Genomic DNA, 23,708 nt, shown 5'->3' with positions numbered 1-23,708 from the left:
AGACCCCACCAGGAGCAGTGCATCCAGCTCTGGATTCCACAGTAGAAGAAAGAGATGGACCTGTTGGAACAGGTCCAAAGGAGGGGTGTGAAGATGATAAGAAGGCTGGAGCACCTCTCCTGTGAGGACAGGCTGAGAGAGTTGGGGTTGTTCAACCTGGAGAAGAGAAGGGTCCAGGGAAACCTTATAGCAGCCTTCTAGTATTTAAAGGGGGCCTACAGGAAAGATAGGGTGGGACTCTGTAAAAGGGCATGTAGTGAGACAATGAGAAATAATGGTTTTAAACTGAAAGAGGGGAGATTTTAATTAGATATTAGGAAGAAATTCTTTACGGTGAGGGTGCTGAGACACTGGAACAGGTTGCCCAGAGGATGCCCCCTCCTTAGAAGTGTTCAAGGTCAGGTTGGATGGGGCTTTAAGCAAGGTGCTCTAGTGGAAGATGTCCCTGCCCATGGCAGGAGTGTTGGAACTAGATGATCTTTAAGGTCCCTTCTGACCCAAACCATTCTGTGATTCTACAATCTCTCCCCATGAGCATTCACAGCAATCAATGAAACTTACCTGAGTCTACGGAGTGCAGCGTTGTTGTGCACACGGTGGCTTTCGGGGGGCACTGGGTGGCTGTTCTGCACTTAGCAATGTCCGTTGGTTCCTTGCAAGTGTAACATCGTAAGGACTGGGCTGCAGAGGGGAACAGAATGAGCTTGAGGTGGTCACAGCAGCGAAGACAAACGGCTTCTCTGCTCTGTGGTGGAGACTATGTGATGGTCAGTGCTTCATCCCCCCCTTGATCAAGATGCAGTCTCAGAAAGTAAGCATGTCTGGAGGCAATGGCAAGCTTGGATATGTTGGGGGGAAAGACCAAACCCCAGCACCAAAGGACAGGGATGGTGTTGCGGGAGTTGAGTGTGATCACTACCTTGGGGGCTCAGCAGCCCCAAACCAGCAGGGGTTTAGAGAGATCTATTGTTTGAGCAACGTTGATGGGAACTTTGCATCCTCTGCAAGAAATGCTGTAACACAGAGCAAAATATCTCCTTCTGTTGAGAGCAGCATTCACTACCACTGAAAGACTGGCAGTTCCCCCCGTCCCTCCACCCACAGTGACGGCTCTGTTGCGCTTGTTTAGAGGGATTTCTGCAGAACCTAGCAACTAAGAGCAGAATTTAAATTTCAGAGTTGTATCAGAGATTCTAAGGGCTGACTGTGGCCTAAAAAGCACTTTCATCAGGGGCTACTGCTGCTTCTTAAAAGAGATGATGCTAGAAGCCTCTTGCTGGCTGCCTGCCTACGGAAGGACGCCTTTACATATGCAAGCATTGATCACAGCAGTTGCTCAAAAGTCTCGGGATGAGACCTGTCCGACCGCAGCAGGCAGAGACCGAGCGTGCGTTTCTCCGGAGTCGTGCTGGTGTGGCTTGATGACAGAAACCAGCCTAAGTTGAATATTTTCTGGCGTACCTGCCTTCTACCAGCACAGCAGCTGAAGCACCACCCAAATGCATCCACTGCCATCTATTGGCAATATTGCAGAGAAACAAGGTTTTCTTACAGTTCTGCAGCATCTGCTGTCAGAGAGGAACCCCTGGGACTTTATGATAAGGATAAACATTTCTGAAGGCAGTTGTTCGAACACCTGACTCCAGAAAGTGTTTTCAGGGCATCTGCTTCTCTTAGCACCTCCTTTGGAAAATCCAGCTGTGAAATAGAGCCTACAGGGTGTAAAAACATTCTTTGTGGTCTTTGCAGAGGTAGGAAGGACTTTTTAATGTGAGCAGTGATGGTGTTCTTGCGGCCATATCCTTTGTGAACAGGTGCAGGGAAGCCGCTCCCGTTTACCCGAGCTGAGGACTTTGGTAGAACCCTTCCAAATGGCCCATGAGAAGCTGTTCTATACTTTAACATGTAGTGCCCACTGAGAAAGAAAATGCAACATTGTCAACCTGACAAGTATATGGATGTCTGTGAGTGTGTAGGACTGGGCAATATGTGGATCATAGAATCATAGTTTCGTTTAGATTAGAAAAGACCTTTAAGAACATCGAGTCCAATTGTTAACCTAGCACTGCCAAGTCCACCAGTAGATCATGTCCCTAAGTGACGGAGCAGTGATAACTTAAAGCATCTGAGAAACTGATGTGCAGCCTTTGGGTTGAGTGTTTCCTCACCGTTCTCATGGGTGAGCAGGGCAGTGCCATGGGCTCTGGGGGAGTTACTTCCAGTTAAGAGCAGGTTTAAAGAAGATAATCCTCAGCCCCTTTATCTTTCACCGACTCTGTGTGGGGCACTCAGTGGACACTTGTTTTGTAGGAAGGGTTCAGTGGAAGAGGAAACCCCAAAATCATAAGGATGAGAGCAGAAGAACTGAACATAAAGGACAGTGCTGTGTCCTGATCTGAGGCCAATAATTCACCATTCATCTCTGTCCAACAGTACTTTCTACTCCTTGATATTAAACCTCTGGAAGACGGATGGTCACAGACATATTCCTCAGCTGCAAGAAGTGTGCCTGGACTAGTTGCCTCGCACTAGATCATCCCAGAAAAGTAATTTCTGCCCTATTCTCAGCTATAAAGCAAAAGATGGTGTTGCCTCTCTGTTTCCACAAAGTGCTCTGAGGCCTGTGGGTAGAAACCTGCTCCGTCAGTTCCTCAGCAATCCCAATAAATCCAGGACAGGACTAGACCCAGAAAGAGGATAAGAAGCACGTAATACTCCACCTGTGAAATATGTTGAAAGAAATGAAAAAAAAAAAACAAACCCAAACAAAAACCAGCAGGTACTGAAACGTAAAAAAAATGTGGTAGCTGTATAACAGTCCTGGTTTATAAAAACACCTGTCTGGGTTCAGCCCTGTCGTGGATGTGACCCAGAGCATGTCCTTCAGCAGACAGTTGGATCTGCTTTAGAGACAGATGGAAGGAGTAACGAGGGTAGGGGGATTTAAAAAATAATGCAGCCTGAAGAAAACTACCACGCACAGACAATTGCAAGGTGTATGACTTTCAGCCTTCTTCTACTTGCAAACCTTTGAATGATCTCCATGTAGCCATGCCTCCAGCCCCTCCTCAGCCATCTCCCCAGATGGAGATGTTCAACCCCTGTCCAGGCTGCCTTTCCTCTGAGATCTTTCAGAGTCCCATGAGAGGAGCCTGGGGATCTCCAGGGCCCATGGGCCATTGGTTAATACCCACTGGGTCGGTGTCACCCCAAGGATGACTCTGTTCCAGGCCAAGGATGTATTTGCAGTGGGTCACAGATAGACGAAGTAAGAACATAGCTATGAGCAGAGCCAGCTGCCAGCTTGCCCAAGACCCAGACCTGAGACCAAATGTAAACAGACTCAGGAGAACTGCCTGTCTCTGCCTATATCCTAAACTCTAGAAACCAGTGAAAACACTGGAGCTGCTGGTTCAATGAACCTTTCCAAAATCATTGGAGTTATTTCTCATATCCTCACTCATACCTATACTGAAGCCTCACACTCTGGTTTTCAGAGCTTCCAGCAGCCAGCTGGGAGGTTTTAGGGATGGCAGGATCTCAGGATGAACATAACCCATCCCATCCTGAGGGGACACATTGGCAGCTTAAAAACTTGTACTGCCCTGTGCCATGTGGCTGTCATTCACACCTTAGGCTTACCAAGCAGTGTGCCAGTCCCCTCCATCCCACGGTATGATCTGAACAGGTTCGGGTGACAGGTGGCAACCTATGCATCCAAATGATGCGCTCTCCATGAGGCGTTAAGTCTCTGCCCACTAGAGTGCATATCCCCTTTCCCATTCACCCTCTCCCATGACCTTCTTAAATACATAAAGGCATTATTTTCCCTACCTGGGGATTATCAGGTCTTTCTGCATTGGTGCCTTCCCCCTCCCCTCCCAGGCATTTCCCAGGTGGTCCCTGGGGAATGTAGCAGTCTTACCCGACTCCATGTATGCCAGGCCAAGCAGCAGCCCAACCAGAAGTGTCTTCATGCTGGAAGCAGATCCGTGCAGTCAGGGCAGTAAAGGAGAGCTGCTCCCGGGGACCTTTATATGTTTTCCCACCCTCCACCTCCTGCTGATCCTGTGGGCGGATTCCCTCAGGGTGATCAGGGAAGAACTCAGCCCCAGTCCGGATTGGGATTTATGGAGGAACAAGTTCCTTGAGGAGGTGACGTCACCACAATGAGAAGACTCCTGCATACATTGGCTCTTCTTCAGGTTTATGTCCTGCGGCTGGTCCCATGGAAAAGGAAAAACACGGCTTGCTCTGCAAGAGGTGGCCCCATGCCAGTGCTTGGATGGGGAATGTGACAAGGTATGTTTGTTCCTTCCAGTCTGGCTCTGTGAGCTGACAGCTGGGCTGTGTCATGCGTGCTGCATTGGGCAACAAGAGTTAAGATGCAAACGGCAGCAGGCTGGACTTCCACACATGTTGGCTCAGTCTCACCAAAGCCTGTGCCGTGTTTTCGTGCCTACTGCTCTCGGAGCTGGAGGGCAGGAAGCTGGTGTGGCTGGGTTTGCCCAAAGCATGTATATTTTCCTAAATCCAGTGCAAAGGCAAGTTCAGTTTCTGGCTTCCAGGGGCTTAGTTATTAAGTAAGGTGCTGAGCTGTTGGGCATGGGAGTCACTGAAAGGCCAGTGGGCGTGAGCATGGGAGATGGTGCTTCCAAGTCTGGGATTTAGATATGTCATTTTGTTTCAGGTCCTGGGTCATACTGGCAGAGCAGGGTGCTGTGCCTTCTTTTGAAAAGCTATCAACTACTTGGCAAATCTTATTCTGAAGCTGGGAAATAAACCCAACATGGAGAAATGGATCAGTTTTCCCACTGCAGTACCTCCCTCAGAAAATTTCACTTCATGCATTTCAAGGCAACTTTCAAACAATAATGATATTTTTTAACCTATGTACTTGTGGAAACAGCTTTAAAAGCTTGCAGAAAGGGAAAAATGCTTTGCTCTTCCCTTTTGACTGAGTCAATGACATTTTGCACTTCACAGGAAAAGCTGATAGACTTTGTGTTGGGTTTTTTGTGGCCCAGGATGGAAAACCCCAGTGTTATGCAATTTCCCATAAAACAGCTGAATAAGCCAAAGAAGAAAAGTTTGTGAATCACTGTGAAGCACTCAGAGACCTCAGGGATGGAGACAAGGTGAGTGCACAAGCTGATTTAATGATGGGGAGTTTGCTTATCGCTGGCTTGTTGCAGCAATGCACGTGGGCATTGCTATCGTACCCAGCAGCCTATCCTTTTTCCCAGTTTGAGAATGGGGATTTTGGGAAAATGTTGCTCCCTGAAAGGTTCTCAGTAACTTGAGAAGCATTGCTAATCAAAATTTCAACAGTCATGGATGAAGCAAAGCCAGCCAAGCTGGGGCAGCGGGATCAGTACTGTGCTGTGGGAAAGGGAGGGAAAAGACATGTACCTTAATGCTCGCTTAGCTGTGAGAGTGAAAATCACCATTTATCTTTATTTTATCTTGCTGTGCTGTCAGAGACCAGGTACGTAAAGAAAAACAGCACAAACATCTCTGGGTATATAGGAAAAAAACTCCACTCTGAAAGCTACCAAACCTGGTTACATCCAGTTCCTTTCTTGTAACTGGGTAGTTCAAGGCACATTTGAGCAATATCTTAATTAACAGCCATGAAACTGGAAGAGATACAGTGCTGTAAGTATTCAAGATGGTTATGCCTCAATAGGTAAGCACAGCAGGGCTGGCATTCCAGCGTTCACAACACTAAAGGGCTGCTTGGCAGCTTGTGTAGCTTGCTGAAACAGAGAATTCCACACAGGCATGTTGTAATGGTCTGCCTGTACTTGAAAAGTGTTGCATGCTGAGAAATCCTTGGAATAAATCAGTGTGGTTGAAGGAATAGTGATGTAAATAGGAAAATAAATGAGTCTGTCCAGCTTGGTGGAGGCTGTCCATCACTGTGCTGTCCGGACATGGGATGCATCAGCACAGTGGGATCGTTTGCCTCTGGCCAGTGCAAAGCCACTTCAATCTGTCTAATAGCTTGAAAAGGTTTGAGATCTGGCTGTAAGACAGAGCATCAGGAAAACGCCAGAGCTGGGGCTGTTAAAGCTCCTGGAGACTGGCTGAGTGTGCAGGAGTGCCAGACTTCAGAGAGAGAGAAGTTGGGAGCTTGCCAGTAAAATTGTGAAGGAAAGGGAAGACCTACAGGTATTAGTTGATCTGGAGATAACTAGGAGCCTCCAGTGAGATGGACCCCTGAAAACAAAACCAAAACCAAACACAAACACAGGTGATGTCAGGTCCTGTGTTGGGGTGTAAGAGAGGATGTTAACAGGTGATTATGGAAGTGCTAGCACCTTGCTGTGAAGCCCTGGTGGCTTCTCACCTGGAGTTTCATTGCCCCTGTCAAGAAAAAATGGGGTCCTGATGGAAATAGAAATGCAGGTGGAAACTAATGGGAAGACTGGGACAACAGGATCTGCTCCAAAAGATGACACTGGAAAACACTGGCCCCTTTTAGCTTGGCAGAACAGAGGCAGAGTGGAGATACGATTTCTGTCCCAGAAATACATTGCAAGCATTGAAAACAGCTACAGAAAGAAAAGTCTGTAAGCTAAAAGATCACACTGGACTAGAGCTGAGTTAAGACTAACATGAGTTAAATGAGACTGGCAATCAGAAGTAGGGTCTTAAACACTAGGAAAAACTGAGTTCTTTCTAAAAACAAAGGCAGGGTAGAAATGCCACCTGCTTTAAGATGGAACTTGATAAATATGTGAAAGAAGTGGTTTGATATAGCAGTTAGGACAGCCTTAGACAGCTTGTAGGACTCAGGAGGACCTAAATTCCCATCTGTCTTTGTCAGTGGTCGAATAAACCCTGAGCAAGGTTTTGAACACTGACTGACAGGAACCATAAGGGACTTCAGTTGAAATGTCATTTCAGGTCTGAAGATCTGAGAATACAAATGAGGTGTGGTATGTAGAGAAAGACTTGTGTGTCAAAAGCCTTTCTGAAATTTCAGTGGTATTAATCCGAAACAACTATCAGCCTGTCTCTGTGAGACTGCCCTTACTTATAAGGTAATCTATGTAGATATAATCTCTTTCTGCCTATCACATATGCAAGGAAAGGCAAATGACTTAAACTGAGTGTTCACAGGCAAGGTGGCAGCATGCTTTGTAACTATGTTACAGCTAATTCTTGTTTGTATGAAAAAGAAACCAAATTGCATAGAGATGTTCTGTGACGGAGAGTGTACATCAAGCTTTGATAAGTTGTTCCAGTAGCCGGCTATCAGCCATGTGTAAAATTACCCGTGTAAGATATTTCTGCTGTGGTTTATAAAGCTTCTATAGCCAGTGGCTCTCATTACACCCCTCTACTAAACTTAATTGCTCACTGTTGCAATTTTCCTCTCCCCCAAGGAGAGGCATTTTATCTAGGATATTCCTTTGATAGACTTTGACACCTTCTTTGAAAGGTCTGTCCTCCAGGGCTTTAAACCTTCCAGTGATCCTTCTCTGAACCGCCTCTGATTTACAACCCTTTTCTCATGCATTGCCCAATCCATTGCCCCAGCCTAGACATTGTCTTGCAGCAACAGCTGCTCCAGTCCCAGGTGTAAGCAGAAGGGATCCTTCATCATCGGATGAACATCAAACAACTGTATTTGATGCTGTGGCCATGGCATTGTAGCCATGGCATCCGTATACCTGATGTCAGTGTCTTTCTTGGGAGCTGTTTTGCAGGATGGAGTCTGCTATTAGGTTTCCAGGTATGGTGATGACTGGAGTACAGGAAAATAGAGAAACTACTGATCAGTGTATTGAGCCAACTTGAGTTCAGCTCTTGTGATTCAGGGAGGGCAGATTTTGCTGGGGACCATTTGGATGCCTGTGCCTGTGGGCTCTACCTTCTTCATCTGTGACTCAGTAGTGGAAAATCATGCTGTCCATGACCATGTCTGCTACAATGCTTGATGATGTGTTCAGCTAATCAAAGCTCCCACCTCTCACGGGTGTGCGCTAATAACAAGACTATAGGCTTGTTCGGGTGGAGGTGCTCTCCACCCTCCTGATGAAACTCTGCCACTGGGCAGAAAGGAATGCAGGTTTCATTAGGCTGGAGAAGGGTGAAAGTGTGAGCATGGCTTGGTGAGCACCCTTCCCCTAGGAGCTCTTTAAGTCTTTCTTCCAGGGGCTGTTTGATACAAAACACACACAACTCCACATAGGGGAGCATCAAAGAGAAATCCAGACTCCCAGTGCTGACTCAGTTAATCTGTAAAGAGCTCTTACCCCTTTCTTCCCATGCTTGTGCTTCATTTTGGTGGTTTGTTCACCCTATCTGAACATGTAAGATGGGAAATTGAACCTGTCCAAGCAGAAAGGGAAATTGTATTCCCATCTACCAGATTCTGGCCAAAGCACACTAACCTCTAGGCTAAAAAGCAGATGAATTTCTGCAGATGGAAGGAAAACCTCCACACCTGCTGTGTTTTTAGAAAAAATAAGTGAGCTCTGTTCAGTGCTCTGAGAGAAAAAAAGGGGGTCCAGGGACACGGACTCTACATCTGCAGGTTGCACTTCCTCTGGCTGCAGGGTTGAGGACAATCCCTTCAGGCATCACCTCGCCAGCTCTTTGGTTAGCCCTGGAATGTAGGTCCCCGAAGCACTGCAGAAAACATACAAAATGTCCAATGTGTGGTTCTGGACTGCACCCCAGAGGGATGGATATCCACAAGTTAGGCATTGCAGGGGTCCTTTAACTTGTGTCAGTCCTACCATGCACTTGAGGACTGCCTAGGATGTGTAGCATTTGGCATGATCCCTGGTCCTGTTATGGCCTGAACCCACTGGATCTGTCCCAGGCTATGCCTATGCACACATTGAAGATGGCATGGGCCAAGGATGTTTCCAATGAGGACATTCTGGTTTGAGGGATAAGAAAGTTCAGTTATGTAAGCATGAGCTGTGACAGTTGTCAGGATCAGAGAATGGATCCTAGTCCATTTTAAAACCAGAGTAGACATAGTTTGGACGTGTCCTCAAATGAAAGCCTCTTGCATTCATTGTTATATTGTGGTTCCCCTTTCTGTCCTAGTGATATCTGCTGCGAAGCATATGTGAAAGCCTTTGCATTATGACCCATAAGTGCATGCTCTAGCGTGTGAGAGGGCCTTGTGACCATGTGATTTTCCATCTGAAAGGTGGATGATTTAGAGCCAAGGCTGAAGGGTGCTGGGAGCAGTCATGGGGGCTGCTGTTGGTGGGAGTTTCCGATGTCTTGGTCTGCACTTTGACCAACTGATCGAACTGTCAGTCTCTGAGCAACCTTCTGCAGTAATGCAGGAATGAACAACATGCAATGACTGGCCAGTTACAGGGTCTGGTATCTCCCTCCCCTCAGCAGGGAGAGGGAGATTTCCCCTCTCTATCAACTACACTTTGGTTGTACAGAGGACAGGAGTAAGGAGATGGAGTTCCCCCCATTAACTTAAGGTATCGCTTACTTTTGTCAAAACCAGGGAGTGTAGCTGAGTCTGCAACTGAGCATTGAATTGATTGACATAATTTGTCAACTCTTTAATAACATCAGTGCTTTTGACTGTATCGGGAAGCCTGTCCCTCACACTACTGCTTCATGTCTCATGTTGGTAGCAATGCCTATCAACAGATGCAGACTAGATGCCTTACCAAGAGTTAATCTAAATATATTGTAAATCTTGCTGAATAATAAGAATAGCTTATGGTGTGTGTTGCCATGGGTATCCAGCACAATAAAAGGAACAGCATGACAAAGAAGCCAGTCTCCATGATTGGGATGTATGTGGCCAGGGACAAAAGTTTTGGGAGCACCAATTAACAGAAAATGTGGAAGACAATAACGTGCATAGTCACAAACAGATTGTAGCAGGACACAAAATCCAGAGTGGGAGTCATGTGGTTTAAGTACAGCCTTTCAGCTGTAACATAGATGTCTCCTGGGTGAATCACCACACCTCTTTCTTTATGCAGTCAAGCAGACACACGCACGATTCATCAGAACTGCTTTAGACAAAAGCCTCATCAAAAAATGAATGGCACTGTGGATTGCCTGTTTCCCTTCACTGGTTTTGAAAGTCACTTTTCAAAGGTGAGCGCTAGGTCACCTGGAGGCCTCTCCATAGTAAATGTGTGCATTATGTCAGGTGCACTTCACTCCAGTTTCTGTTGGCTTGGAAGGTTAACAAGATCAAATGTCCCCACGAAACACGACTTTTTCTGACAAGGAGCAGAGTGGCCAGTGGAAGGGGAAAACGCATCCATTCCTGGGACTCACGCTAGAAATGGGTTTTAAAAGGACATGGAGAAGATCTCAGAAGAGCAGCTCATTCCAGATGCCTTTGAGATTATGCTCAAGATGTTGGCAGGACACTGCAAAGACTCAGACATTTCTATTGTACTGCAATTTTGTTAGAGGCTGCTGCCCTCAAAGTATCTTCAGATTCTGAGAACAGATCAACTTCTGAGGATGTGGTTGGTTATGAATATTGTTAGCTCATAGATGAGGACTCTAATTTGTGGGTCTGTGAGATTATTTTGCAGGTAAAACAGTAATTACAGCTCATGTCATGGTCATGGAAAAGCTCCACTGGCTTCTTTCTAGCTACATTCTCAACATTGCTGATGGGGTGGAGCTGCACTAGGTAAATGACTGGGGGAAGAAGCTTGCTCTGAGCTCTGGTGGAGAAGCTTCTGTGTAGGCTCAGGCTGCAGGTGTGGAAATGGTGTTTTGCTTTCCCAAGCACTGGAAAGATTTGCCTGCTAGCAAACACATTTTCTTTCATGTGACACTGTTAGGGACTTCTGGCTGTGTACCAAGTGTATGTCTTCCTTTTGCCTAACATCAGGACATTGCTCAGCTGAAATGAATGCATGGTTGTCTATAATCCTGTTGGATATTGTTCTGAGGAGGCTACTTCCATGGCTAGTTTGGAAGAAAAAAGAGTTACTAAAGACAAAAATACAGGGGAATTTTGAAGCTACTACTGCCTGTGAAACAGTGATTGAATGTGGTTACAGAGTAAGTTGTATGGGACACCAACAAGACTTCTTTGCCAAGGAGAACAGTGAGAAATTAAAAGCTGCTGATGGGTTACCCGCAGTTCACACCCTGGCATGCAGTAAGCTTGCAGCATAATAAATATGTTGTGATTTTAATAATAAAGAATCAATCATTAAAAATCTGCCCACTTGATCATAAGTAAGGCTGGGGATGTTCCTGGAGATGTAGGATGAGTATGGTTCTGATGCACAGTGTCCAATCTCCTCAGTAATTAATATTCTCCATCATCACCTTGTGCTTCATCAATAATGTATACCTTTGGTACCTGCCTGAAAATGACAGCTGAAGAAGATGATGCTTCACAAATGGGTCTTTGCCAAGAACCTCTTTGTTGCCATCACTGCTTTTGAGTCAGTGTCTCAAATGAGGGGACATTCTTGCTCAAACTGGAGAAAGAAATGCCAACCCCAGACAGAACGGTGCCAGTCCTTCTCAGTAGGACAAAGCTCCTTCCCCATTCATCCATGTCTCCAAATGAAATTACCACAGCCAATGCTTTCTCCATTTGCCTTCCCTTGGTGTGTTTCTTTGGGGTATCCTACATGTTTCCAGAACTCAGCTGCCTGCCCAGAGTTTAGTTGTTCAGATTAATTTTGATCTAATTTGGCTTCAGCTTCATTTAGCCACACACAACACAGACCTTTTCCTTCCTTTCTCCTCCATGCCTCCCCTCCTTGCAAAGATGGGTTTTAAGATGGTGTACTCTGATGACTGGGCTTAGGAGTCTAACACACGTGAAACGATATTCCCCCCTGATCCAGCTGCGCTTTGATTGGTTCAGTTTAACATAAACAGATACCAAAGATAAATGTTGATATATGGTGGCTAGAGAAAGGGTGAGTGAACTGTGAGTTCAAGGATGTGTATGCAAGGCATGTAGCTTGTGGTTCCCTGAAACCAAAGATTCAGAAAACTTTCTGGAATTTGTTTGCTTAACAAAGGGGAAAGGTGAAGAAAAAACATCTACAGAAGAATAACTGTGTCCTGAAATGGTTGATTAACCATTTCAAAGATTATACTAGGAATAAAAGGGAAGCCTAAATGAATGGAAGCAAAAACCGAGCAGTAGACAAAATTACATGACAGAGGTTAAGAAATGTGTAAAGTAAAAATTTGCAATAGTCAAAATGATTTAGGTCTCAGGAAAGACACTGAATGTTAAAATTATTCAATCCTTGTATGGACAGACAAAATAAAGTAGTGAAGATATGATAGATGAAAACTGATTATTAAATCAAACCTCTTATTCACTATAGAGAGTGCTTTTGACTTTGGGGTAAAGACAGCATGGAGACAGGTGTACAGAAATAGAAATAACCACATCTCAGGTGGAATAAAAAGGTTTAATGTATTCAATTGGGACAAAGCAGAGCAGGATGTTTTCTGTCCTGGACTCTTAGAAAACTAGTATATAGATCAACAAGTCCAGGTCCACTCCCAAATATTGTTCATAAATCAATCAAGCTCAAGACAGTATCATGTGGTCAGAACTTACCCCCTAAATTCAAGAGAGGAGGGGTAAAAGTAATTTGTCTGACGTTGATAGGATGCCAGGATTAAAAACAATTTTTGAAGGAGGAAATATTGGAAAATATGAAAAGGCTTAAAACCCAAGATGATGGTCTTCCTTGATTTCATATTAATAAAGTCTGATTTTCAAGATTTCAGCAAAATTTTAAACAATATAATATGAAAATATTTATTGAGATGGCATGGATGGAAATTAAGTGAATATAAGCTGGGTAAGAGCTTTTTAAAGGATTGTAAGTGGAAGGGCTGAAAGCTTAATGAAGTGGTGGGAGGGGGGATGTGAGCCTGCATGAGGTCAGTAGTGCAGTTCCCCAGGAACAAGTATTGTAGTACTCTTGTTTAATATTTTCTGTAAAGACCTTAAAAGATGCTAAATAGGATGGTGTCACTGAAATTTGCTGATGTTATAAATTTTGAAAGCATCAGCAGTGCCAAGAAGGATCAGGATATCATAAACAACCATGTGGCTTGGATGCAAGTCATATACTAATAAGATCATATACTGTAATAAGCAAGTTATACGGTAAACAGGAGGTCACCTGTAAATGACTGGAGAGATGAAAGACATGAGAGTATCGGTTGATCACAGGCTGAGCATACGTCAGACATCTGATGAAGTGTGAAGAAAGCTGTCATGATTGGGGGCTGTGTCAGTGAGGACAGTGCAGGGCTAAGGTCATTGTGCAAGGCACCAACAAGACCACACTTGCAATGCCGGGTGCATTTCTCACCAGCTGAGCCCAAGGGAGATGAAGTCCCACACAAAGGCTAATATGAAGATGAGAATGGAGAATATATCAGGCTAAAAGATGTGGGATTTCTTAGCGGAAGGAGAAAAGATTCCCAAATATGGACATACTCAACAGTAGGCAACTTGGAAGGGAAAACCTGTCTGGAATAAGAAATTTTGGTACTGGCACCGGACACATAGGTGGGATCTGGCCATGAAACAAATAAAAGCTGGAAATTAGAAATGTGTACCCAAGCAATGAATTGTTCTACTAACAGATGGGGAAAAGAACAAAGAGCTAGGTTTTAAGACTGAGTTTGATCAGAGTATCACCTGTTGGTCGATGTATTGTCAGGATATGTTTGATACAGCAGGGAAGTAGCTTCCAGGGGTATCTCTTTCCTTTCTAAGTCACTCAGAGCTGTGTTGGTTTGTGCTGTCAGAGGATGTGGTCACTGCTTCCTTTGTGCTCAGTGGAGAGATGGGTGGCCCAGTCAGCACAAAAAAGCTGAACTAGGCAGGTCCTTCACTACATATAAACATGCCAAGTTTGGTTTCAGCCTTGGAGCTGCTCAAGGCCAGAGCAACATTACATGTGTATGTGACTAGCAAATTGGCATGGAGACACAGAAGCAAAGGCTGGTTGGGACTAATTATAAGAAGTGTTCTTGCCAGACTTGAGTGGAAAGGCTTTACGTCCTTTCCAGTAGTAGCCTTCCAGGCAAAGCATTAATCTCCTTAGCCTTCAATACCCATCTCAGTGAGCCTAATGGTACTGCCCTGTCATACCAGGATGTTGGACAGATGTATCATTTGGGATTCCAGGTGTGCAAGTAGCCCCCATAGCTAGAAAGAAAAGTTCATGGACAGGAATAGTGCTCAGGTCTGAGCACAGATGAAACAAGGTTTTCCATACTCCAAGGCCTCGTTTGTCTGTGCCAGTGCCCTGGCAATCTGTGCTTGAGTAACTCTAAGAGTTTTGGGGTACATGGAGTGGTAGAAGTGGGTGATGAAGGAAGAAGTGATGAGGCAGCATCTCTACTGGGTTGGAGGAGAGCTGGGTAGTTTTGAAAGTTATTCTACGTGTGAGCAAGATGAGAGTAATTTGCACTTCATTTCTGCTGAAAGCACTGGGAAGTCTAATGTCAACTCTGGCTAGATACTGTTGAAGAGATGCAACTAGGATAATAAGGATGACATAAGTGAAATGTTCACTTGGTTGTGATGTGTGGGGTCTGTTTTGGGACAGCAACATTATTCCTGAATTCTGTGTTTGCGTTAGTGTCTTAATAAAAATATTGATGGAGTAGATGAGACCCTTCTCCTCTTAGGCTCTTCTTGGACAGGCAGCCCCATCAAGTGAGGTAAACCAGCACAGTCTCCCTTCAGCAACCATCTTCAGAGAGTGTCTGCATAGTCATTTTGCCTCCTATGTCCTTGGTTGTCTTCAAGATGCTGTCTGCTTCTTATCACACCATTCAATAGGGAAGAGGTAGCTGTATGTTCCACTTTAGCCTGAGGACTTTGGGCTTGTTTATGTCAACATCTTAATCCTGAAGCCAGAGGCACGGTAGCAAATGTTTCATTGTAATTTCTGTGATGCAAAGGTGTCCCCTGTTTTTTATTTCACGGTGAATCACCAGGGTGGTGATGGCAGGGAATTTACCTTGAAGTATCCACAGAGTGCTGTAGATTTGTTTCCTGTGTATTTCTGCTCCACCCTTTGAGTTTAGGGATTCTTTATGGAAAGTATGGTGAAATATGTTCTGTTCTAGGCAGAATGGGATCGAATGGAATAGAATAGAATAGAATAGAATAGAATAGAATAGAATAGAATAGAATCTATTCTATTAACAGAACCTACAATGATCTTCTAATTCAACTGCCTGACCAGTTCAGGGCTGACCAAAAGTTAAAGCAAGTTAAGGGCATTGTCCAAATGCTGAAAGGCATGGGGCATGGACCACCTCTCTAGGAAACCTGTTCCAGTGTTTGACGAATCTCTTGGAAAATAAATGCTTCCTAATTCAGCCTAAACTTCCACTGGTGTAGCTTTGAATCATTCCCACACATCCTATCCCTGGATACCAGGGAGAAGAGATCGGCACCTTCCTGTCTGCTTCCCCTCCTCAGGAAGCTGTAGAGAGCAGTGAGGTCACCCCTCAGCCTCTTCTTCTCCAAACTAGGCAAACCAGAGTCCTCAGCTGCTCCTCACAGGACATGCCTTCCAGCCCTTGCACCAGCTGTGTTGCTCTCCTCTGCTTTAAGGATGTTCACATCCTTCTGAAATTGAGGTGCTCAGAGCTGCACACAGTATTCAAGGTGAGGCCATACCAACGCCAGATATTTTTTAGAATAGTTTTCTTTCTTTAGTTTGTTCTACTGTGTTTGGTGCACCTCAGGATGCAGTTTGCCCTCTTGGCTGCCAAGGCATACTGCTGGCTGGTACTGACACTGCTGCCAGCCAGCACCCCTAGATCCCTTTCTGCAGGGCTGCTCCGCAGCCACTCCTCTGCCAGTCTGTACTTGTGCCTGGCGTTCCTCTGTCCTAGGTGCAGAACCTGGCATTTGGACATGTTAAATTTTGTCCCATTAATCATTATTTCCATTCTGTCCCACATGTGGGGAATAAACATCCATCCCAGAGTCCAGGTCCTCTATTTCTGTTCTTTGCATCTTTTCCACTCCTTACAAAAAGGTCTCTAGGGATGAAACACTTCTCCAGAACATGGTTATTGGAAAACAAAGGGATACGGTGTTATCTGTAGTTGTCCCCAGCTTCCCTCATCTCAGGACTCACACAGCTTTGGATACCTACCTTTACAGGGAAGGAGGTTGGCCCAGCCTGGGTAATAGCTATGCCTGCTGAGCAAGGAGAATACAAATGTGCAGCTCTGGATCTGAGGACCTTGCCTGGACAAGCAACAGCAATGACCATTTTGTAGATCTTGACTGGGGTTCAGGTAATTACTGGCAGAAGGCACTTTACCAAGGATTTGGACAAATCTAGGCTGGGAGGGAACAGTTCGGTCTGAGAACTCCTGAGTCCATTTGGAAGAGGGGTTCGCTTCATCAGAATACACAGCACCTTAGCAGCTGCTACTAAATAATGACAAACCAGTTGCCCTGTAGATTGGTGCTGTAGCAATAGGGGTTTATACCAACTGTTGGGTCAGACTAACCACCCTCCCTCCATGGCCATTTCCATCTCCTGCCCCAGGAATCCCACAGTGCAATGACAGCATCATGCCACCTTATACACACACCTCTTTGGTGTCTGCAAACATCCTTTCTTCAGTCTTTTGCTGCAGATTTCAACTGCAACAGGTGTTGTTTGTTGTTTAAAACTGGTATCGCAGAGTACCTAAAAAATTAAAGATGTCAAGGACCAGTCTCTGGCAGTGAAGATGACTAAGAAGGAATGATCTGACTCTTTTTCCTGCCAAAACAGACCATTTCTATCCAAACTGCCTCCTGGGAATAGTTATTGTCTTGTGTTAACTCCTCTGTCATCCCCAGGAATTGTTTGGGAGATCCTTGGGCCTAACCCATGCTGGTGATGGTAGGGATGACTAATATCCAGTAACCAGAAGTGTCCACTGGCCTAGCCTGATTTACTTACATAACTGTATCCTCTGGACCTGAAACTTGCTGGTCCCATCCCTAGAAGGTTAGAAAAGTAGTAGGTTGTTTGTATTTTGGGTTCCATGATTTTGAAGAAAACAGTTTTCCTGTCTGTTACCCATCCTGCATTTCTGAGGGGTATGTGGGTATATCCCACCTCCAGGGTTGCTAAGCAGGATCCTAGTGCACAGTGACTTGCTGTTGGACTTGATTTATCCCTAAATGGGCCTCAGAACACATAATGTTAAAAGAGCATCACAAGGGGGCAATATATCTTGGTGGAGCCACAGGTAATGACTACATCTGAATTTCTTCTGGCAATCTAAGCATAGTGAACCCTTGATTCTTATGGATACAAATGTCACTGATAAAAGCCCTGCAAGAACTTAGTTTTTTTCTAGGCATAGGTCTTCTTATTAAGCTGTACACAGAAATGAGACTGAAGAGGTTTTTATAGTAGCTAGGTAAGATTTCCTGGGGTAGCTGTTCTGTCCTGTGATCAACCTTCTATCACATGCTACTTGTGTGCTCTCCAGTAAAATCTCAGCCCTCAGTAAATATGTACCTATGAGAATGAAACTTTTTTTGATTCTTAACCACTTTTCCTTCAACTGTCACACTGTATATATGCATACATGTGTCTATCTGCCCATTTGAATGTCTCCAAGAACTTTTCAACAAGACAACCAACCTGTCTGTGCAAAGGGCCACATGGTGACCACAGGTCTCATAGGTGTTAAGGGAAGCAACAGATGAGACTGGCCTCCAGACACAAACCTGTCCAAAACCAGGTCATGGAAGCAGTTGTTGAAAGGGTGTGGCTGGGACAAGGATGAAATGAGAGGGAGGTAGGAACAGGGCACACTTTGGGTGAGGGAAGACAGTTAATTTTGTGGCAGTGCCTGGTGCCTGTGATGGATGTGGACATTGGGTGGACCAGGAAGCAGGAGGAGATAAGAGGGATCAGAAGTATTTTTGTTGTCCTCAGAGGCTGCTTTTAGTATAGGGTGGGAACTACTGTAAGACTTAGCAAACGTCTCTGTTTTTTGTTGTCTTTAATGCCAATACCTGGTGCCAGCCAGCAAAACAAATACTGTCTCTCTCGTGCCCACACATGCTCGCCCTTGCCTCCAGGTGTGCTGCTTGCAGCCTCTGTGTTCACAGGTGCCAAAGACGGTAATGAGGTTTCTCTGTTGGCTTCTTTGGGCTCCTGTCAGGCTCTTGACTTGGGCCTTCCCAACTTCCCTGGGCTTTGAGACGGCAGTTCTTGCTACATTAGCAAGGTGAGAAAGGGTTGTCCTCAAACTTCCAGAGTGGGGAATTTAGGGCAATTTTCCATTCACGCTGTGAATGCCCCTGCTCTCTGACATGAATAGCTTTTGTTTGCTGGATATTTCTTCATGCCAGGATTGTTCTCTCATTACCTCTGTGTCAAATGCCAGCTCTTCAGGTCATAACTTCTTGAATAGATTCAAAGTGGAGGAGCAGCTCATGCAGCACTTCTGACACAGACATGCTCGTAACTGGCTTCAGACTCTTTGCTTCCCACGGATGCTGAACGACATCACATCAATAGATCTCCATGGCAGAGGCAAAGGTTTTTTTTCTCCATCCTCCTGGGGGAAGGATGAGGGGAAGCAGGGTAGAGCTGCTGTTTTTGAAGAGTACTTCATAGTAGAGTATTTGCTGCGAAAACAGCAAAAAGAGGAATTAACTGCATGGGATTACGAAGGGCAGGGAAACAGCTGTCTCCTTTGATGGTACATGGGTGTGAGAACTGTTGTGAAATGCTCTGCCATCTTACCACAAGGCAACTGGAGCCAGTCCAGAAGCAGTGACTGCACATGAGCATTACACTCTTGGAAAAGGATTTCCATTCTCTGACTCTATGGCATGCAAGAGAAAGAGCAGAGAGGGTTGTTTACTTAATTGTTTTATTTTAAATGTTCCCATTTAAACTTTGAATAGTCAAATTCTTCTGTCAAGTCTAACTTTATTTTTATAAAGCTCATTTATTGTGCAGAGGAACTGAATAGGTCAGATGTACCTCAACTGACTATTTGAAACTTTAGCCACACCTTCGTCTTTTCTTAATTATGACAGTTGAGTGAGTGTTAAAAAAAAAACAGTCTCTGGCTGAATGTCAGTATTTTAAGGAGGATGAATGCTTTTCTCTTCACTACAGAAACATTGGATGTTAGAGGCAGAGATTACATCGTTTTCTCTTAAATTTGTCTGTGAGAGCAGGCAAACATGCTACCTTTGCTGCATTGCAGAAAGCAAGTTTTAAAGGATGCAGCTGAATGCAAGTCCAGAGTGGATGACTCAACTAGTCTGGACAGAAGGCACCTGTGCGTGTGGCACCACGCAGCCACCCAGGAAGACAGGTGGGTCCCTGTAAATACTCAACATGTAGTGACCCCTGATGAAAACAAGTCCCCTCCCTGCCCATCGCTCCACTTTCACTTACTTGTCCAGGGTGAAGTCCTCATTCCACAAATTCCCTCCAGGCCAGATTGAATCTCTAATGAAACTAACAAGAGAGAAAGAAGCAAAACATTTTCTTTTCCTGACTTAGCCCCATACCTGTCATCTCCATTGACGGAGAGGTATATGGAGGTAGTCAAACTACCCCAGCCGTGGAGGGCCACCAGCAGAGTTGTGAAAGGGTCCAGGGCTGGGTCATGGTGTTGTTAAGTGATTCACATGGGGAAGCACCGACAGAGGTGAACACAAGCCCAGGAAGGGGATAAAGGCTATTTCAGTGTGAGTGATGAACACAGCTAGTATATACAAATTCCGGTACAGACACATAGTGAGAGGTATTTTAACAAGCTGGTGACTTCGTAAGGTAATGCTCCCATAATATGGGCTTGTGGATAAGAAATCAGAGAAGCCATATAGGGAGGAGGTCAGGGCTGCAATGGGAACTGTCAATTGGGAACATCATCAGAGTAGTCACGTGTGCAGCATCTGATTTGCAAAGAGTTCTATGATTGACCTTTGAATGACATTAATAGAGCTCAAGGTAAGGTCAGAAATGAGCTAGCAAGGGATCTCTTTGCCACACAGAGTTTTCAAGTGGCAGAATGGGAGTGGGATTAATCAAGATGGCATGGAACGAACTTGGCTTCATCAGCCTCGTTCAGCCAGCCTTGCCCTGGTTGAGTGATGGGTACAGTTACTTTAGGGAAGTTCTGCAATCAAAGGGCAGGTCTTTTGATTGTTTTTAGTGACTGTCCAGTGGCTTAATAGCTGGAAGAGCAGAGCTAACCGCAGGCTCTCTTTCCAGTCTATTTGGACCACAAAAAGCCTCATTGCACAACAGTATATGAATAATTCAGAGCAGGAATGTGGCTGTGCAGGGTGGGTTGTTAGCGGGTAATCCTTCCCCAGGTCTGTTATGCTAGCTGACTCTATTTGAGCTTATTTTTAGCCTAAGTCTCTCTCCTGGCCCCATTAAAATCACTATCTGAGCATCTTTCAATGTATTGGACCTGATAGCATCTGTACAAGGCAGAGGTATGGAGGTGCTGTGTAACTTGCCCCAGGCCACAAAGGAAAAGTGGAGCACAGCAAAAAACTTCTGGTCCTTAAAAGCCAGCTCATCTGGCCTCTCTGCCCCAGAGACTTTCTCCAGTGCGATCAAATGTTTTTGACCAGCTGCCACAAATTGGCTTGGATTCAAGGGACCTTGGTGACATTTTTCAGGCCAGGTACAGGCACTGGGTATAACTTCTGCTGAGCCATGGAAATACTGTATGCCCTAATCCCTATGCACAGAGGCAATGAATACTAGCTAATACTACCAGTAGCAAATACAGCATCGTAACAATTACATAAGCAACACTTTTACTCTGAATGTATATCTGTAACATTTCCTACCATAAAAATCATACCACAGCAGTTACTCTAGATCAGAACCGTGTTACTTTTCCCATCTGCAAGAGGTAGCCTCACTGGAGATATGAATGTTTACATTCAGTCCCCAATACAACTGCAGCCTTTGGAAAAGTGCAGCTGCTACCCTTGAAAAGAAGAAACCATCTATTTTATTGTCCAGCTATTTATTATTTAAATAAATGAACTGCAGTTTGATCCTGGAGGAATAGAAATCTCTTGCATACGTGATGGATTGAGTTGCTTAAAGAGCCTGTCCTCAATTTTAGGCCTTTTGACAAGTGCGGAGAAGATAGAACTGATAAAACCGCTCAGCTAGCAATGTCAAGACACAACTTACTTGGGTAAAAAAGAAGCCTTGTTTTTAAAATAAAAGTTGTGTCACCCAGCAAACAGCTTTTTGGCCTTTTTTTCAGCACCCAGAGAGTAAATCAACCTTCCACCAGGGCTTGCATAGTTGCATGATGTCAGATCATCTGTACCAACAGAGCATGCTGCTGAACTGGGGGTGCAGATCAGAGCAGGAGGGACTGAGCCCTGTTGGTGTTTGTTAGGGGTTTACAAGGCAGGAGGGTAGGCCAGCCTTTCTGCCAATGTGCAGTTGCAGCACTTGGGAAATCAGTCCTCTTCCTGGTCCTGCCCTGGCCCAGCCCACGTTCTGAACCGCAGCTGAGTCATTTATCCGCCCCAGTTTGACACCTCCTAACACTTCCCAGAATTTAGAGGGTTGTTTTTGAGGCTGTCTGTCAGTGACCTGAATGGACAGTGAAGTTTTATGCTATTGCAAGTGCCATGCCAGGCACCCATCAAGCAGCAGTGAGTTCCACTGGTTGGTGCCACACTGTGCCTGCAGGGGCTTGTTACCCTGGTTTACTGTGTCTGTCCCAGTCATGGCCTCTCCCAGTTGCACCTTCCCCAAGCTATCTCATCCTCATGACCTCCAGCACTGCAGGCAAAACCTCCAGATATATCCACAGGGAGGATATATCTCCAGATAAATCCAGAGGAGAATCACGGACTCCTTCCAGAGTCACAGACTCCTTCTAGAATATGTACAGGGAGGAAGAATTGTCCCTTCGGCCTGTAAGGGTCTAGACATCAGGTCTCAACCACCAGAGCAAGGGAAAGTCCCCTCTTGGCTCCAGCAAGAGACTCCTGAATACCGAGCTCCAGCAAGCAGATGTCGCTGCCACATGAGACCAACATGTTATAACCCAGCTAAGCAGCCCCCACTCATGCTAAAGACTTTTGACCCCTCTCTCATTTTCAGGGATAAATGTGTTTGACCTTTCAAGAAGCCAGAAGAGGCTGTGTCTCATCCAATGTCTGTGGGGACTTCAATGGCTTTGGTGCTTTAGCCATTTTTGTACAGCTGAATTCCCAGGCTCCAGAAAGGGCCATTGTAGCCAAACTGCTTGTTGAGAAAGGCCACTGGATGTGGACATGCTTGAATGCCTGAGAATTGTTTCAGAAAGTGGGCAAAAAGCAGTAGTGTGTCAGGGACCTTCTTACAGTGCAAGAAGATGAGCCCCTGGACTGGAGAGGTCACGGAGCTGGTTACCCATGCAGAAAACAGCTTGGCTAGGAGTTGTACAGCTGGATGAGCCCCCTTTTCAGTTACTAAGGTTCAGGAGGTTTGCAAAAGCCAGGATAATCACCCACATGTCCTATATCTTATATCCTCCCTCCCAATAACCAGAATCAACTCATACGAGGATGGTGATTCATTATGGATTTCCCTTCGGGGAAACCCCTTCCTTGCTTCCCACAATTAGCAGCTTGGTAATCCTTTGCCTCCCAAGGATTTATATACGTTTCTCTTTCACAATAACAGACAGTGTAATTATCTTCTGACATCCCATTGACTTAATCCAAAATTTGATGCTGGCCCTTGTCCCATGGCTATGGGTCCCCCAGATGACTCATCTCCATCCAGGTAAATGCTTCTTTGTTATTTCAGCCTGTGGCTGCACATCCTTTGCAGCTCCAACAGTTCTTAGGGTATGAAAGTGGATTAATGGGGCTCTTGGCCAATCTCCCTCCCCTTTGAGTCCTCCACCCACTGCTGTCCTGACTTCACAGCTCCCTGACTTCATGGGTCCACCCTGTCTTGTCACTCTCATGCAGGGCTCTCCCAGGCCCATCTGTACACTCTACTCAGCCTCATCTTCTTTTGTTGTATATTGGGAGGAAGCACATGGAACACAGTTTTCTACCTTGTTTTTTAGGTCTCTTCATATATATGTTGCTTGGAGGCTTTATTTGAGAGTTTCTTTCAGGCAGCTTTATATGGCACTTTCTCTGCTGCCTTTGCCAAACACTGTACAGGATCTCCCAATGCAAGGTGGGAACACCCAAGCTTATATTCATAAAATAAGCTATCTGGAGAAGGCAAACTAATTTAGAATCTATGAGTATGGAGAGGGGCTATAACAGTATGAAAGAGATGATAAACCCAGTCTTCCTTGCACACAAACACCTCATTGGTATCAGCAACAGATTGCACCAGTGCCAGAGACTGCACTAAGCTTCTCCTTCCTCAGATGTGACCCAAATCTTCTACCTGTGACGAGCAGAGAAAGCCACTCTGGCTTCAGCAGGGACTTCGAGGAAGGGGGAAAGGTCAGTGGGTGAAGGGAAATTCCTATTACAAGGAAGGGAATAAATGGCTCTGTGGGTATCCTCATGATCTTAAAAAATCTGCAGGAAACACCAATCTCACCCTACTCTTCAGCACTCCCAGCCCTGTCCTTGAGAGCACCTCAGGAGAAGTCAGCCCTGTGCCTTTCTCTACCTCCCCTGCTCCTGCTTTTCTTCGTCTTTTAACCCCACATTGCCTTCCTCCCCA

General features: G+C 45.3%; 1 protein-coding gene across 1 annotated transcript in view; it reads right to left on the bottom strand.

The window, feature by feature from the left end:
- The window catches only part of LOC308061314 (secreted Ly-6/uPAR-related protein 1-like), a 44,140-nt gene extending 20,786 nt beyond the window's left edge, over positions 1 to 23,354 (bottom strand). Inside the window, exons 1-2 of the mRNA XM_080381121.1 lie at positions 3,926 to 23,354; positions 562 to 681 (exon numbers count right to left, since the gene is read on the bottom strand). Of these exons, the coding sequence (XP_080237247.1) occupies positions 562 to 681; positions 3,926 to 3,977 (172 nt within the window). The 5' untranslated portion in view covers positions 3,978 to 23,354. The remainder of the gene's footprint in view (positions 1 to 561; positions 682 to 3,925) is intronic.
- Positions 23,355 to 23,708: the final 354 nt, after the last annotated feature.

Source organism: Falco punctatus (genome assembly GCF_963210335.1).
Source record: "Falco punctatus genome assembly, chromosome: 3".
NCBI classification, from domain to species: domain Eukaryota; kingdom Metazoa; phylum Chordata; class Aves; order Falconiformes; family Falconidae; genus Falco; species Falco punctatus.
This window is presented reverse-complemented; position numbering and strand designations above follow the sequence as displayed.